Source organism: Leptonychotes weddellii, chromosome 12 (genome assembly GCF_054177405.1).
Source record: "Leptonychotes weddellii isolate Sample4059 chromosome 12, ASM5417740v2, whole genome shotgun sequence".
In the NCBI taxonomy this organism is placed as follows: Eukaryota; Metazoa; Chordata; class Mammalia; order Carnivora; family Phocidae; genus Leptonychotes; species Leptonychotes weddellii.
In genome coordinates, this window is record NC_138380.1 from 86,736,820 (window position 1) to 86,751,507 (window position 14,688).

Below are 14,688 nucleotides of genomic sequence, written 5' to 3' on the forward strand. Positions count from 1 at the left end.
GTTGGGAATCTCGGATTATACTATAATATCAAAAAATGATTGTATTAACTGAATCCTTGGTCATCTTCTTCCTGAACAAACCCACAAGTTTCATTTATAATCCAAACATCTTCCCTGCATTTTTCTACAAGGCATCATTTTTGTCCATTAGGCAAACAAGCCGATAAATGAAAAAAGTAATCGTCCTTAAGAGGCGACCTCTCCCCCAATATGAGATTCATGGATATTTAAATTAGGCTTTTTTAAAATCATTTAAATCATTTCTTTAAATGATGAACTGTAGACTAATGTACAGGAAAAGGAAGGAGAGATGTTAGAACTTACTCCATGGTAATTAAGAAAAACAGTAAGTATGGAACACAGGTGTGAAGAATTTTGCTTCTAAGAGTTTGGTGATTTCTCCAAGATGTCTAGATCAATGTTAAGCAAGAAGATGATGTTTGATTGAAAAGACAAAATAGTTGTGAGAGCTATTAAGGCTGAAAGCTGCCTGGTAATTAACTACTGGTCTTCACTCCAGTGAACAAGGACTGTTTACACCCCACAACATGTTCCATAAATCCTCCCTTATGTTATCAATTAAACCAAATATGCCCAGTTGGTTTTTTTCCTTCCCGCTTCTCTGAGTTACAATGCCTGTGGGAGGACTCAATCTTGCAGACTGAGCAAGTGCCAGAAACCAGCGTTCTTTAACAGAAAGGCACGACCGACAGAGTTATTTTAATTCCTTCTCTCTCTCTTTTTTTAAAGATTTAACTTATTTATTTGAGAGAGAGATAGCAAGAGAGAGAGAGAGCACAAGTGGTGGGGGGCGGGGAGAAGAAGGCTCCCCGACGAGCAGGGAGCCCAATGTGGTACTCGATTCCAGGACCCTGAGATCACGACCTGAGCTGAAGGCAGATGCTTCACCGACTGAGCCACCCAGGCGCCCCAGTTCCTTCTCTCTTTAAAAAGATATGGAAACTAGTATTTCTTGTTGAAACAACACTGTCAATTGTACAAAGTACTCTGTTAGGTTCCTGAGCCTATCTGCTAAAGGGTTCCTACAGAACTGGACTTGGTCTTCTCATCCTGCTCCCGAATATTTCTGGATCCAAGCCCTGAGAGTGAAACAAGAAGGAAGGTTTCCTGTAGCCATCTGTAATTCCTATGGTCCTATGGCTCCTTCTCTCTCACAAAATTTCCCCTTTTCTTTTAATTAAAAAAAAAAAAAAAAAAAAAGCCCCTGCCTCTCTCCTTCAATTTTGCTTTCCTGTTAATTTATTCTTAGTCATTATTTGAGGACATTCAAAGCTTTATACCAATCTCAAGATTCCCAGAGAATCGACAGATAGAAATCAATTGCAAATAAATTTAAGAATGGTTATGTGGCTGTTTGTTTCTTTGTCCATGGTTACATTTAAAGTTATATGCACGGTTCAGTATTTCTTGAACATAAAACAAAAATTAACTGGGAAATGTAATTTATATTAATCTATTTTGACACGCCAGGGAGAGTGTATTGCAAAGAAAAGTCTAAATGACTGTGGTCTTGGCCACACGAACCACTTATGACTTTTCCATTTGTCTTGGGAACTCCGTGTGGCTTAGAAAAATATCAGAGATTTCCAAAACAGAGACTCTACAAATTGGTGGACTGGGTTAAGCCATGAAAAAAGTTTGTTCATGTTCTTTTGTGATTAACACCTGTCAACAAATAAACCAAAACAAAGGAAAAAGGGGGGGAAAAAAAGCAATAGGATCAATGTGAATAACTGTAAACCTATAAAAAAATTGCCGTAACTTTTACCAAAACACAGGCAGTAAAAAATAACTTACCCCTCCAGAACATTGCACTTCTCCACACATTCCCTGCCCCGGCTGACGTTTCGGCAGGACACACAGTCTTTGGGCTCTGGGCCCCAGCAGCCCTCTGATGAGCATAAGGGATGGCAGACGTGGCCGATGGCCTCTGAGAAGACACAGTGAGCCACAGTGGTCAGCTACGGCACAGCGACTAGACGGGCCAAGTGAGACCTGTAAATGAGGTGCTGGGTCCTCTGTGACCCTGAGCTGCACGGACATGCAGGGGGTGGGGGGTGGGGGGCGCACTGGAAGAAGCAGTGACACCAACTGGGCCTCTGGAGGCCAACTGCAAGTCCTCTTCCCCACTGGGAGTCAAGGGTTCCCGGACTGGACCTGGGTAGCATTCTGCTGATGAATGTCACAGCCGATGGAAACACAGGGAAGGTTTGTGGTTCCTTGCCACGTGCTGGGCACCATGCCAGGAGTTTTAAGGGAGGGGGTAACAGGGTGATGGGTATTGAGGAGGGCACGTGTTGTGATGAGCACTGGGTGCTATACGCAGCTCATGAATCATTGAACACTACATCAAAAACTAATGATGTACTATACAGTGGGTAACTGAACATAATAAAAAACAAAAAACCCCCCAAAAAGCCAAAAAAAAAAACCCCAAAATAAATAAAATCTTAAAAAAATAATAAAAAATAAAAAGAGTTTTACATATAAAATTTCATTTCATTCTCTCACTAGCAGTGAGAATCACCGAGGAAGCCGAAGCCTAAAGAAACTAAGCAAACTGACCCAGGTGTGGAAGCTAGGAAGGGCTAGAGTCAGGGTGTGAACTCAGACCTGCTTCTCCCAGTGACCAGGCAGTGCCCATGCCCTGGCTTCAACAGCCACCTGGGGCTCTACTATCAGACTAGGAAATGTCGGTGTAAAATGTTCATTCTATCTGCACGCGTGTGCATGTGTGTGCGTGCATGTGTGTGCATGCGTCTGCATGCATGTGTGTGTGTGTGTGTGTGTTGCTAGCTAGTCATCAGAGGCTGAAATGAACAGGGAGAAACCTACAGATAAAAGGTAAAATAATACAAAATTTAGTTCTGCAAATTACAAATAAACGATAGCTTAAACCTCAAGGCAAATTCATCCTGTAAAATGTGAGCAATCTAGAAACTATTCCAAGGAACTTCACATGATAACTTCCCAATTAGGAATCTAGAGATTTCTCTTAATCTGCTTCTTCAGGAATGAAAAATGTAATTGAAAGGTTTGGGACTATTCTAAATCAAAATAGACGACCCATGTAAACCATCTCCGCAGCCACCCAGAGTGATTACTTACTGCAGCCTTTTTCATCTTTGTTGTTTATAATTTTGGTCTTCTGACTTGAAGTCCCAAATAGTTTTTTCCAGTTTATTGTATTTGCATAGCACAGTTTTTGGTTTCCTGAGATGATCACATCTCCGTCACTTATCTCCTTGAGGGAGCGTAATCCCAAGGACGTTATGTCCAGGCCGACGACTGCAAGAGAAAACTGACCACTATGGTGGAGAGAAGAAACATAACATTGTGAAAAAGTATGAAAAAATTATATCACTAAAAACTTGATTTTTATTTTCTGTACCACCTTATGTTTACTACAAACTGCCTCCCAGTGATTGTAAGTCATATTGTAGGAAGTCTTTATTGCAGCTTTTGAAAATTACAAGAGATTTGTTTTAAGCTCTTCCAGGCAAAAGCTCGTTCCTTGTTCACTTAGTATTTTTAACTCCAGGGGCATACGGGGAGCTGAACAGATGTTAATGTCATTATTATATTTACTGCCTTTTTTTTTTTTTTTTTGGCCTGGGAACTGAAAATATGTTCTAACCTCTCAAATATCCAAATATACTTCAAAAAAATCACAGGTTCATTTTTTCCATCCACCTACTCACCCATTCATCTATCCATCCATCCACTCACCCATCTATCCATCCACTTGTCCATCTACTTATTATGCATGCATGCAGCCGTCCATCCATCCTTCCACCTCTCTGTTCATCCATCCATCCACCCATCTATCCATTCATCCATCCACCCATCCACCCATCTAGCTATCCATCCATCTACCCACTCATCTATCTACGCATCCATGGATTCACAATCCATACATCCACTCATCCATCTGTCCATCCATCCATCCATCCATCCACCCATCCATCCATCTACCCACTCATCAATCTATTCATCCATAGATTCACAATCCATCCACCCACTCATCCACCCATCCATCTACCCACTCATCCATCTACCCACTCATCTATCTCTTCATCCATTGATTCACAATCCATTCATCCACTCATCCAACTGTCCATCCATCCATCCATCCATCCAACTACCCACTCATCAATCTATTCATCCATAGATTCACAATCCATCCACCCACTCATCCATCTATCCATCCATCCACTGATGCACTGATCCATTTACCCATCCATCCATTTATTGAACAAACATTTGAACCACCCAACTCTGTGCTAGAACTCTATAAGGCTATCAATAGGTTTTCATCAAGTGACTGGACGAAAGTAATCCACACTGAAGGGAGGGAAGTCTTGAACCACCAGGAAGAGCAGGAAGGCAAGAAAGCAGATGATGGGTGCTGAGAACCAGGAGCTTCTGCTGGAGCAGAAACCTGGAAGTGAGGAGGCTTGGGTGAGGGGTCTGGGGAGGGTGGAAGAGACCAGAGCACAGAAGACCTTGGACACCTTGAGCTTGCCTGTTGTCTGCAAATGATGGAAACCAGAGGAAAGAGATTTGCATTTTTAGGAAGCTTACTGGACACCAGGACAGGGAATGGACCAGTTGAGACAGCGCTGAATGAGGAGACATCAGGCATAAGATGACAAAAGTTTAATTTGGAGATTCTCTTTCTCTCCTGACCCTGTCCTCCTCCTCCCTTCCCACAACCTGGCTCCTGAGGAAAGCGAGGAGCCCTGTGTAGGAGACCTGCAGAACAACTGTTTAGAAATTCTCTCTCAACATGTACCCTACGGAAGCCTAGACCCTGGGACAAAGCTGGAGTGACCTTCCTCTGGTGAGCCATACCTGGAGTCGGTGGTCACCCTGCCCCTGTGTATCACTGGACTTCTCATTAAATGTGAAAAGAAAAAAAGAGTGATTCTACTTTTGTTTAAATTCCTAAAACTAAGCCAAGTGGTCCACGCCAGTCACCCAAGAAAATTGATCAAAATCTCGTCTCTGCATGAAATCTTGGGCAGAAGAAGTATTTTTGAGAACTCAGAACAAAGGGGTTTTTCTGGGAAGTGACGTTAGCTGCTATATATATTTTATGTGCACTTATCCTGATTTTCTTTCATATTGGATTATACCATGTTTTAGGGGCCAATTAATGGGTAACATTTCTCAGCATCAGACTGTTTCCAAGGCAGGTTTGACAAAGAGATTCTCAAACTCTTCCTCACCACAAAACTCATTATTACTCTTGCTATATTAAAGATGCTTGTATGTGAGTATTTCACTGTCAGAGTTGGAAAAGTGGAAATCCCGAACAAAACATTTAATGTGAAAAAGTCTCTCAGCTCCCTCTAATATCATGTGCTCATAAGGACATGTCACCTCAGTGCTCTTCTTGCCAAAAATACATAACCTCAAATCGAATCATGAGGAAACATCAGCCATTCTACAGAACGTCTGACCAGTACTTTCTAAAACTGTCAAGGCGACAAATGGTTAAGAGTAGACATGGGGACCGTTACAGATAGGAAGGGATTGAGAAGACATAACAGCCAAGTGCAGTGTGGCATTCACAGGCAAACCGGTGAAATGTGAGTGATGTCTGGTGCTGGAGTCCACAGCACTGCGCCAATGTCAATGCTGCCATTTGGTACTCTTACCACGCGTAGGTGAGACGTTAACGATGGTGGGAGCTCTCTGGAGGATCTTTATAACAGCTGTATAAATCTAATTTCAAACTCTTGATGGGGTCTTATTTTAAAAATCGATAAATAAATAATCTACCAGGCTTTGGGCAGGGTCAACTTACTGTTGCTTTGTTCTTCCACGTATGATTTCTAGGTTCTCGAAAGCATGGAGGTCAGTCCTGTTTTCGGGCCAGGCCTGAATCAGCAGAAACCCTAGAAAGGCAAAAGGAAGGCTCAGACCCCCACCACTTGTCTTTTTATGAGACATTCTAGGAGTCTCGAGAGACTGTAATAGGAGCAGGAGAGGTGAACATTGGATTTGAATCTTTTCTTTGTCTTCACCGAGTACATACCCATGGGTAGATACAAGCCAAGGCACAATTTTACAGCGGGCATCTGCCTCTCCTATAGAAGTCTCATCCCTTGCTGCATCTCCCCTGCCACCCATGTCCTGCCACCCCCCAGGCCGTCCCATGGTGCCACGGCCCTGATGGCCAGGCTGGGCTCCGTATCTGGTGACCCAAACCCGCTTCTGCTCTTGATGACAGCTGCCATGTTTTGAGCTGTTATCACACAAAAGGAGAGTCACATAATTTCCTTACTTAATTCCAGTCCTCAAAACAGTCTTGTTATTTAGCTTAGTTAGGTCTAATCACTCCCTTTTTAGGGATGAAGGCAGGGACGTGAGGTCCAGTCTGTGGGCTTGAGAGCCTGTGCTGTTCCCTCAACGTTCTGTCCTTCTTTTCCCTCCACCCTCAAAAGTCACTGGGCCATCAGGACGGCTGGCCAGGGCCAAGGAGACAAGGGTTGAACATGTTCACACAAAATCAGGGATGACTCAAGTCTTTGATTAAAGTGTTCACCCCTCACATGCAGGAGAAATTGCAATCGTGAAAACTATCCAAGAACTCACTAGTCATTGATGGTAGAAGTTCAGAAGAAATGTTTTTATGATGCTGAGAGAGAAGCAAATGCAGCTACCAGTTCTCTCTCTAGAACACCCATTTCCCATTCATGTTCACGGAATATGTTAGTGGCACACACCTGTTATTTCCCTTACAGTTTTTAGAATATCCAGTTCCTTTGGATCGAGAGGTAGAGTACGCGTGAAGGAGTCACTGAAACAAGTAACAAAATGATTATTGATTAACAATGTCTACCCGTGAACAAAGTGGGTTTTGTGTTTCTCTATTCCAGTAACTTAATCTGTTACTTACCCTCTAAATGCTACGGGCAGGATATGAAGGTCTCCACTGATTGAGGTGCAATTTTTGAAGTGTTTAATGTTTGTAGCATTTATGGAAAGTGTGTCTTTAAATTCACCAATTCCTATTCCATTACACACTGTAAAGTTAAAGGAGATGTTTATTCCCTTCACATATGCTGAATTCAGAACAGACAGAGGAGAGCGGGAAGAGAATTGTAGCCATGAGACCATCCCCGCCATGCCATCGTTCATTCATTCAACAGTAATGGAGGCCTGCTGGGTATCAGTCACTATGGCAGGGCTTGGGGTCGGGGTGGTTGGAGAAGGGGATGGTGTCCTCATGGTGGTTGCTGCCCTCAACTGGACTTGCATTCTCCTCCTCATGATTTCCCACTTGGACTTAGCCTGATTGCTCTTAACCATCCCCCCTTGGCAGTGGGATCCACCTGCTGACGCCAGGGCCGCCCCTGCCCGGCTCTCATCAGGGCATTCCCCTGACTAAAACTTGACACCTTTCGATTGTCCTAACCTGGCTGCCGCTCTCTTGTCTACTTTTTTTTTTTTAATGTTTCATTTATTTATTCATGAAAGTCAGAGAGAGAGAGAGAGAGGCAGAGGCAGAGGGAGAAGCAGCCTCCCCGCCTAGCAGGGAGCCTGATGCGGGACTCGATCCCAGGACCCTGGGATCATGACCTGAGCCGAAGGCAGACGCTTAACCATCTGAGCCACCCAGGTGCCCCTCTCTTGTCTATTTTAAAGAAAGAATGTACCTAGCTTATTTTTATTAAAGAGTAAGATGTGTTCATTTGACAATGTTGAAAAATAGAATAAAGGGATCAAAATGACCAGAGTTTCCACTACAGGATATTTTGAGAAGTGTTCCTTTCAGCTATCCTCCATGGTTATGTCACACCAGATATGTTTTTTTTTTTTTTTATGATTTTATTTATTTGACAGAGAGAGACACAGCAAAAGAGGGAACACAAGCAGGGGAGTGGGAGAGGGAGAAGCTGGCTTCCCGCTGAGCAGGGAGCCCGATGCAGGGCTCGATTCCTGGACCCTGGGATCATGACCTGAGCCGAAGGCAGACACCTAATGACTGAGCCACCCAGTATTTTTTTTTTTTTTAACTTATTCTGCTGTGAACATTCCTCATATTATTAAAACTATTCACGAACATGATTTTTCATGGCTATCTTATATTACATCATAGGGAATACTGTAATAACTTTTATCAGATAAACTGCTTTTCTTCCCCTGTGTTTACTTGAACCAAATGCTTTGATCTGTGTCCTATTGCTACATCAGTCTCAAATGCCCTTTTCCACACTCTGAGCCCCTTTATTAATTTATATCCACTCCTAAATTTCCATCTCAAATGCCATCTCCACCCTAAAGCCCATTTATCTGTTGTAATTCTCCCTCTAGAATTTGCAGAGCAATTTTGGTACCTATCTTCCAGACTTTATCTTGACTTTGAAGTATAATCACTGAAAATCGCATTGCTCAGGATAAGGTCCTATCCTTTCCTCCCCCCGGGGTTCTAGCAGATGCAGTCAAGCCCTGCTGCTCCCCCCTCTCCCCGTGCTCCACTCCACTGGGAGTCCCTTGTTACTTCCAAGGAAACCTTCCACTGCTGACTCCAGTGGCCACGACTGTCCCACCAGCCACTACTGGGTCTCCGGGCACACCCTGTGGGCCAGCCTCCTCTCTGGTTCGAGGAGCTGCTCTAAGGAGTCCTGTGCTGAATGGCTCACTCAACCTTCCTGTGCTGCATCTAACACACTATGGGTTGTGGGACTCATGGCCAGGCTTCTTTAGGATCCACAGGATCTGGCTGACAGTGGAGAATGTGGTGGCCCTATGAGGACTTGCCATTTAATTACAGGTCTGGCAGAGAATTCCATGTGCTTGAGAGAATGTTCATGCTCTCTCTCTCTCTGCTTGCATGTAACGGTGATGGTGGGGTTACTTTAATTCCTAAATTCAGAGACCAATTATATATTCACTCCTAGACATTCCTGGCACCTCCTTCCTTACCCAGTGGTACTGCCCTATGCCCGAAGTGATCTGAATTGGAGGATGCATAGAAAAATAGGGCATAATAATTATAGGAAAATCAAACTGTTTGTTGAATACAAAATTAACAAAATAAAACCCAAACCATCTCTGATTCTATCAGTCCATTTGTGGACACTGACAGTAACCCTCTCTCTCTTACTTCCCCTGTGCCAGGCACCACCCCACATTCTCATTTTCCTCCTTCCATGTCTGCTCTGCCAGACAGTTTCCTGAAGCCAAAGGATATTCATCCATCAGGGCACTGACCCGCCTGCCCCACAGGAGTCATAAGACCAGGAAGACACGGACTTGGCTGACAAGCTCATGGGTCTGGCTTGGGACCAAGACTGCATGAACTTCAAATCTTGACTGCCATTCTTAGCTGCTGAAACGCGGGAAAGTCATTTAGATTCTCTGTTCCTCAGTGTCCTCATCTGGAGAATGGGGATCGAAATAACACAGAGGTCCCAGTGGCGTTGGGAGGATTCCATGACACGGAACAAGGCGGCTGAGTCTGCCCCGTGGAGAACATGTATGAAATGTGTATGGGAGCAAAAAGGGGAGCAATCAGTGTGGACTGAAAAGACAGATGGCTTCACGGGGAAGGGGGCACCTGAGGTGGATACCCAAGGTAAGCAGCTATGCACTCGGGTGTTGTTTATAATAGCAGAACAGTGTCCCAATCTAAATGGGCACGTAAAGGGAGATCCATTGAATAAATTATGGTATGGCCACAGAAGGGGGCCTAGGCAGCTGCACCACAGAATGAAGAAGATTCATATGAACTCTGGAGTGATTTCCAGAATATACTAAGGTTAAGCAGCAAAGTACAAAGAGTGTAGATAGTACTTTTTGAGTAGAAGACACGATTGGGACGTGGGATGTGCCAAAGGGACACAGGAGCCATCTAGAGAGGCTCCTACTGGCCACATGTGGGGCAATTTAAGTACCCGAATGAACGACAGGAATGGATTGTAAGAAACTGAATAAAGGATTCCATGACCTCACATAGGAACTAATTTTTTTTTTTTTAAAGAATGCCAACTAATAAATGGGATGATAGAAATAGAAAATCACCCTTTTATACCCACCAAGAAATCTTATCTAACTTGTCACCATCAGTGATGAAATAACATGGCACCATATGTCACCTGATTTAATACAATGAGAGGAAATCAACATGACCTATGCAATGCTCCTGCCCAAAACACCCAACCTAAATGCAGCCATGAGGAAAAACAGTCAATGAAGCCAAACTGAGGGACATTGTGCAAAACACCTGGGCTAGACCCTTCACATCTGGTCATGGAAGAGAGAAGAAAAGCAAGTGGGGGAGGGGAGCTGAGACACAGTTGTTGATTAATGAAGATAATGCGGGCAGGACATCTACCCGAAACCCATGATCGTTGACTGGGTTCTGGACTGAGAAGCAGCTAAAAATGCCTTAAGTGGGATGGGGGGTAGGGGGCAGTCTGAATTAGGGGACACTAGAAAAGACTATTGAGTTGATGTTAAATAATCCTGAGTGTGACCCCGTCTTCCATTACTTAGGAGAACGTCACCATTTGTGAGAAACATGCTGGCAAATGTAGGGGTGAAGCGTTACGATATCTGCAACTGTCCTCTGATTCAGAAAGAACTTTCACCCACGCATGCACACATCCACATAGGCACACACATATAAACGCAAATTACGGAGACAGTGAAAGCAATGTGGCAAAATATTAAAAAAGTGGTGAATTTATGTGAAAGGCATCTGGGTGTTCACTGCACTACTCTTGCAACATTTCTGGGTGTTTGGAAGTTTTTACAAAACAGATAAAGTAAAAGGCGTATTAATAAGTGGGAGAAAAGTGGCACTGAGGAGCCTCCAAGAACGGGGCACCGTACGAAGGAAGGAAGAAATTTCTGAGCCTGAAGGAAGAGATTTGCTCAGATCTCTTCCAAGCAGGATGCTGAGGGGGCCTGGTGGACGTGGGGCGGATCAACCCCAGCTTCGTGACCAGACGGAAAGCCTCGTCCCTACAGCCTGCAGGCTACCTACCTTTGCGGCAAGGCCCCTCACACTTTTTGCATTTGCGGACACCGTCTTCCTCTACCTCGTAGCTATCAGAACTGCAGGCACGGACACACGAACCGTGGTCTGTCACCACGTAGTTACCTGGAGAGACAAGGAAGGAAGGTGGCGAAAGCAGCACCAGGTGTTTTGGGGCCTCACACAATTGTCTCACGGTCTCCTATAAAGGGGCTGATGAAAAGGGCCTATAAGCCTCTGGTTTTATTTACTTTAAGGACAAAGAATGAAAGGTTGCAAACAGAAAAGGAATCAAGTTCAAGAGTTTTAATAGCTTATCAAACTGGCAGGAAACAGACGTGGCAGGGAGAACATGGGGCCTGCTCGCAGGTTTAGAACATCTCTTTGCAGCTCATTTTTCTGTCGGTTCAACCTTCAGGACCTGTGGTTAAAGCCTGAATACTTATTAAAAATAAGTGACCCTGAACAAAGCCCACTGTTCCGTGGAAGCTGCCACATCTGAGGATGCATGTAATTCTCGTGGCCAACGGGCTGCCTTCCGTGGTCCTGTCCGGCTGGGGGGCTGGTACCACCAGCTGGTTCTGCATCGAGCCAGGCAGATGGGTCATCTTGGGAGCCTCCCCTCACTTTGGAGTAATTTATTTGTGTTAACATTAACACGGATATAAGTATGTTTCTGGAGCCCTATGTGTTCCTGTTTTGAATTCCCCAGGTACATCCTCAAACATATTTACTGGATAGTTGTAATTGTTCTTTCTGTAAATTGTCTGCTTTTGTTCTCAGGCTCCGGTTTCCTGTGGATTTTTAAACTCTACCTATTAAGCCCTCTCTCAAAGATTATACTTGTGTCAGAATTGTGACAAATTAAAAAATTTTAGTAAGTTAGTTCCATACAATGGTATATTACTCTATTTATGTGTTATTTTTTTCCGTTAGAATTTAAAAGTTTTCCTGTCCACAAATCTGGTAGGGCAAATCTCCCGCTCATAGCTGTGCTTACAATATTTTTCTCTTACTCTCTCCTCCTAGAAATTAAGACTGGTTTCTAAAGCTCTTTAATTAGACAACGCTACTCTCTCTCTGTGAGGACATAATTCATATCATCATTTTCCTGAACATTATAGCCACCTGTTGAGTGCAAATACAAATAAGCAAAACCCCAGCTGAAACAATTAAAACAAAACCAAACAACACACAAAGAGGCTCCTCTGAAGTTTTAGTTCCCTTAAGAGGCACAATTTTCACCAGAATTTTAACCACTAGAGCAGGCGCATCTTCCCACACACACTCTCCAATTTAGGTCTTTTCGATACCTGCTGGGCACAAGAGGCTAAATGGTGAAGTGGCCCAAACGGACAACTGAACATTCTGGACTACTGCAGCTGGACCCCGGTCCCACGGTGTGTTTCCTGTCCTGGCCACCATGGACTCGAGAAGAGACACCGGTGAACAGGGCACCAGACATCACCTGTCACCTACGGCAGTGGCCTGACCCCCCGACCTGTGCACTCGGACAGGCCCACGGTCACCTGCCTGACAGTGAGGCAAACATAGGGACCCAAAGATTCCCCGAGCCAGGGGACTCAAGGATCCCAGCAGGAGACAAAGAGGAAACTGACTGCCAGATAAATGAAAGGGTTTCGCATGGGATGAACTCACGGGGGCATTTCTTCACGCATGTAGCACCAAAGCTGTACTTTCCCTCTGGGTTGACATCCATCTGGTAGGTGGTGGGGTTGTAGAGCATGAGTGGGGGGCAGGTGTCCTTGCATGTGGCCTCATCCCGGAACCTGCGGCAGACCTGTGACAGGAGGGACGACACACACTGGTCAAGCTGGGCAAGGATGCTCAGGATTGTCTCAACTCTGTGCAGAAAGCTCAGGTTAGTGTTCTTAATGTCCAGGAATTTGATTAAAGCAAAAACAAACAAACCACCCCCCCCCAAAAAAAAAAAAACAAAAAACTAGCCAAGTACTTTCAGAAGATTCGGGAAGACCTTAAAAGTATGATTTTTCGGGTACCGTCCTAGCTGTGATAATTTAGGGATCATGACGATAAAAACCCGCATCTTTATTGACTTGCAAAATGATGAAGGAGTTCACATGCTGGAGTGGTCCCTATGGCGTGAAATTATTTCTCAACTCAATTTCCTGGCTTTCCCTTATAAAGAACACTTGAGGATATGTTTTCGAATTTACTGCCAAACTGCAGAAAACCCTGATGAGGGAGGCTGTGGTGCACAGAGGACCGGACCACATACAGTGGTGGCCCGAAGACCCACAGGCCGCCTCCCCTCCAGAGACACATTAGCATCAGCCCCGACCAACCACGTCACAATCCCTGGGGCCGGATGCAGCCTCTGGAATTGAAAAATCTCCCCCTCCCTGAAACTGGAGTCTTCTGGATTGCCCCTTCTCTGGAGCCCACGGGGGTCTCATCACACTTGGTGCTGCGTCCAGGACTCACGTCGGCCGGCCCCCGTGTCACTAGGACGCCCAAGGTGCCTGCAATTGAGCTGCCACCTACATGCCTACGTGTGGTGCCCACCGCCCACCGGGGCGAGAAGGCTTTTGTCAGGGCTTTCTGCAGTGACAGGGACAAGAGTGGGTGCCGCAGGACCTTCAGGAGGCCCTGAGCTGTGGTGGGAAGAGCAGAGGGCCTGGGTCCGAGGGTCCACGTGCAGTTCCAGCTGTGCCCTCAAATCTGTGTGGCTCTGGGTACGTCCCTTACCATCTCTGTGTATTTATGTTAGGGCCCTTCCGGTAACGACTCGGTGGGTTTCGACTGGAGCAATGGAGGATATAATAACAGTGCTGCTGGCCACCAAAAACACTAACGACAGACACCTCGTATTTAGTACTGCTGCCCATCCTACGCCCAGGTCCTCCTGGCATGGAGGCTACGGGCACTGCGTCCCCCAGACCATGGAACAGGCGGTGTTTACTGCCCACCGAGGCGCAGAGGGGCCGTAGGATTTGCCCGAAGTCACGAAGTCGGTGGGGAAGGCGGGACATTTAAAAGGTGCTTTGCCCCTTGGCACCGGGCAGCAACCGCATGTGCGGTAATTTCTCCCCCCGGAAGCCAGAGAAGCCCCCCACCCCCGGGGGGCTGGGTCAGCCTTACCAGGCAGTCGCTCTCACGGGGCCCAGTGCAGCCGGCAGCACATTGGTTGTGACAGCAGTCACTGGGGGACCTGCCACGGCAGCGCCCAGAACACTGCTGAGCACAGATGATTTTGGTCACTGAAAAGGAGCAAAGGGTATGGGTGAGCTGAAGAGCCAGGGAGGGTGGAACGGCCATTCCCCAGGGGCCCCGCAGAGCACTTGCACACCGCGGGTGAAAAGGCGAACAAAATGATGAATTCAGTGATTCCCTGGCGCGTTCAAGTTCCCGAACCTTCACCCTCCGCCAAAGAACACTGAATCGTGACCTTTCTTTACGGCACCTTGTTTTGTTCCCACTGCTCTCTAGAGCAAGCCAGATCGAGTCTAGACTTCTCAACTGGCTCAGTAATTCCATGCTAGTTAGAACTGAGATCTGGGGTGATATGGGAAGCCCGTCAAGGAACAAAAGCAACTGCCAGAAAGTCGTGTTTAAAAGGATGAAACAGTCACATCACAATGAAACCGAAGGACAGACGCTGAACTTTTTTTTTTTTTAAGATTTTTTTTAAT

At 45.5% G+C, this 14,688-nt stretch overlaps 1 protein-coding gene across 1 annotated transcript in view; it reads right to left on the bottom strand.

Annotated features, from left to right (window-relative positions):
* EGFR (epidermal growth factor receptor) overlaps nt 1-14,688 on the bottom strand; it is a 186,595-nt gene that overhangs the window by 37,077 nt on the left and 134,830 nt on the right. Inside the window, exons 6-13 of the mRNA XM_081800788.1 lie at nt 14,138-14,256; nt 12,674-12,815; nt 11,024-11,140; nt 6,929-7,055; nt 6,756-6,829; nt 5,834-5,924; nt 3,130-3,329; nt 1,819-1,951 (exon numbers count right to left, since the gene is read on the bottom strand). Coding sequence (XP_081656914.1) covers nt 1,819-1,951; nt 3,130-3,329; nt 5,834-5,924; nt 6,756-6,829; nt 6,929-7,055; nt 11,024-11,140; nt 12,674-12,815; nt 14,138-14,256 — 1,003 coding nt within the window. The remainder of the gene's footprint in view (nt 1-1,818; nt 1,952-3,129; nt 3,330-5,833; nt 5,925-6,755; nt 6,830-6,928; nt 7,056-11,023; nt 11,141-12,673; nt 12,816-14,137; nt 14,257-14,688) is intronic.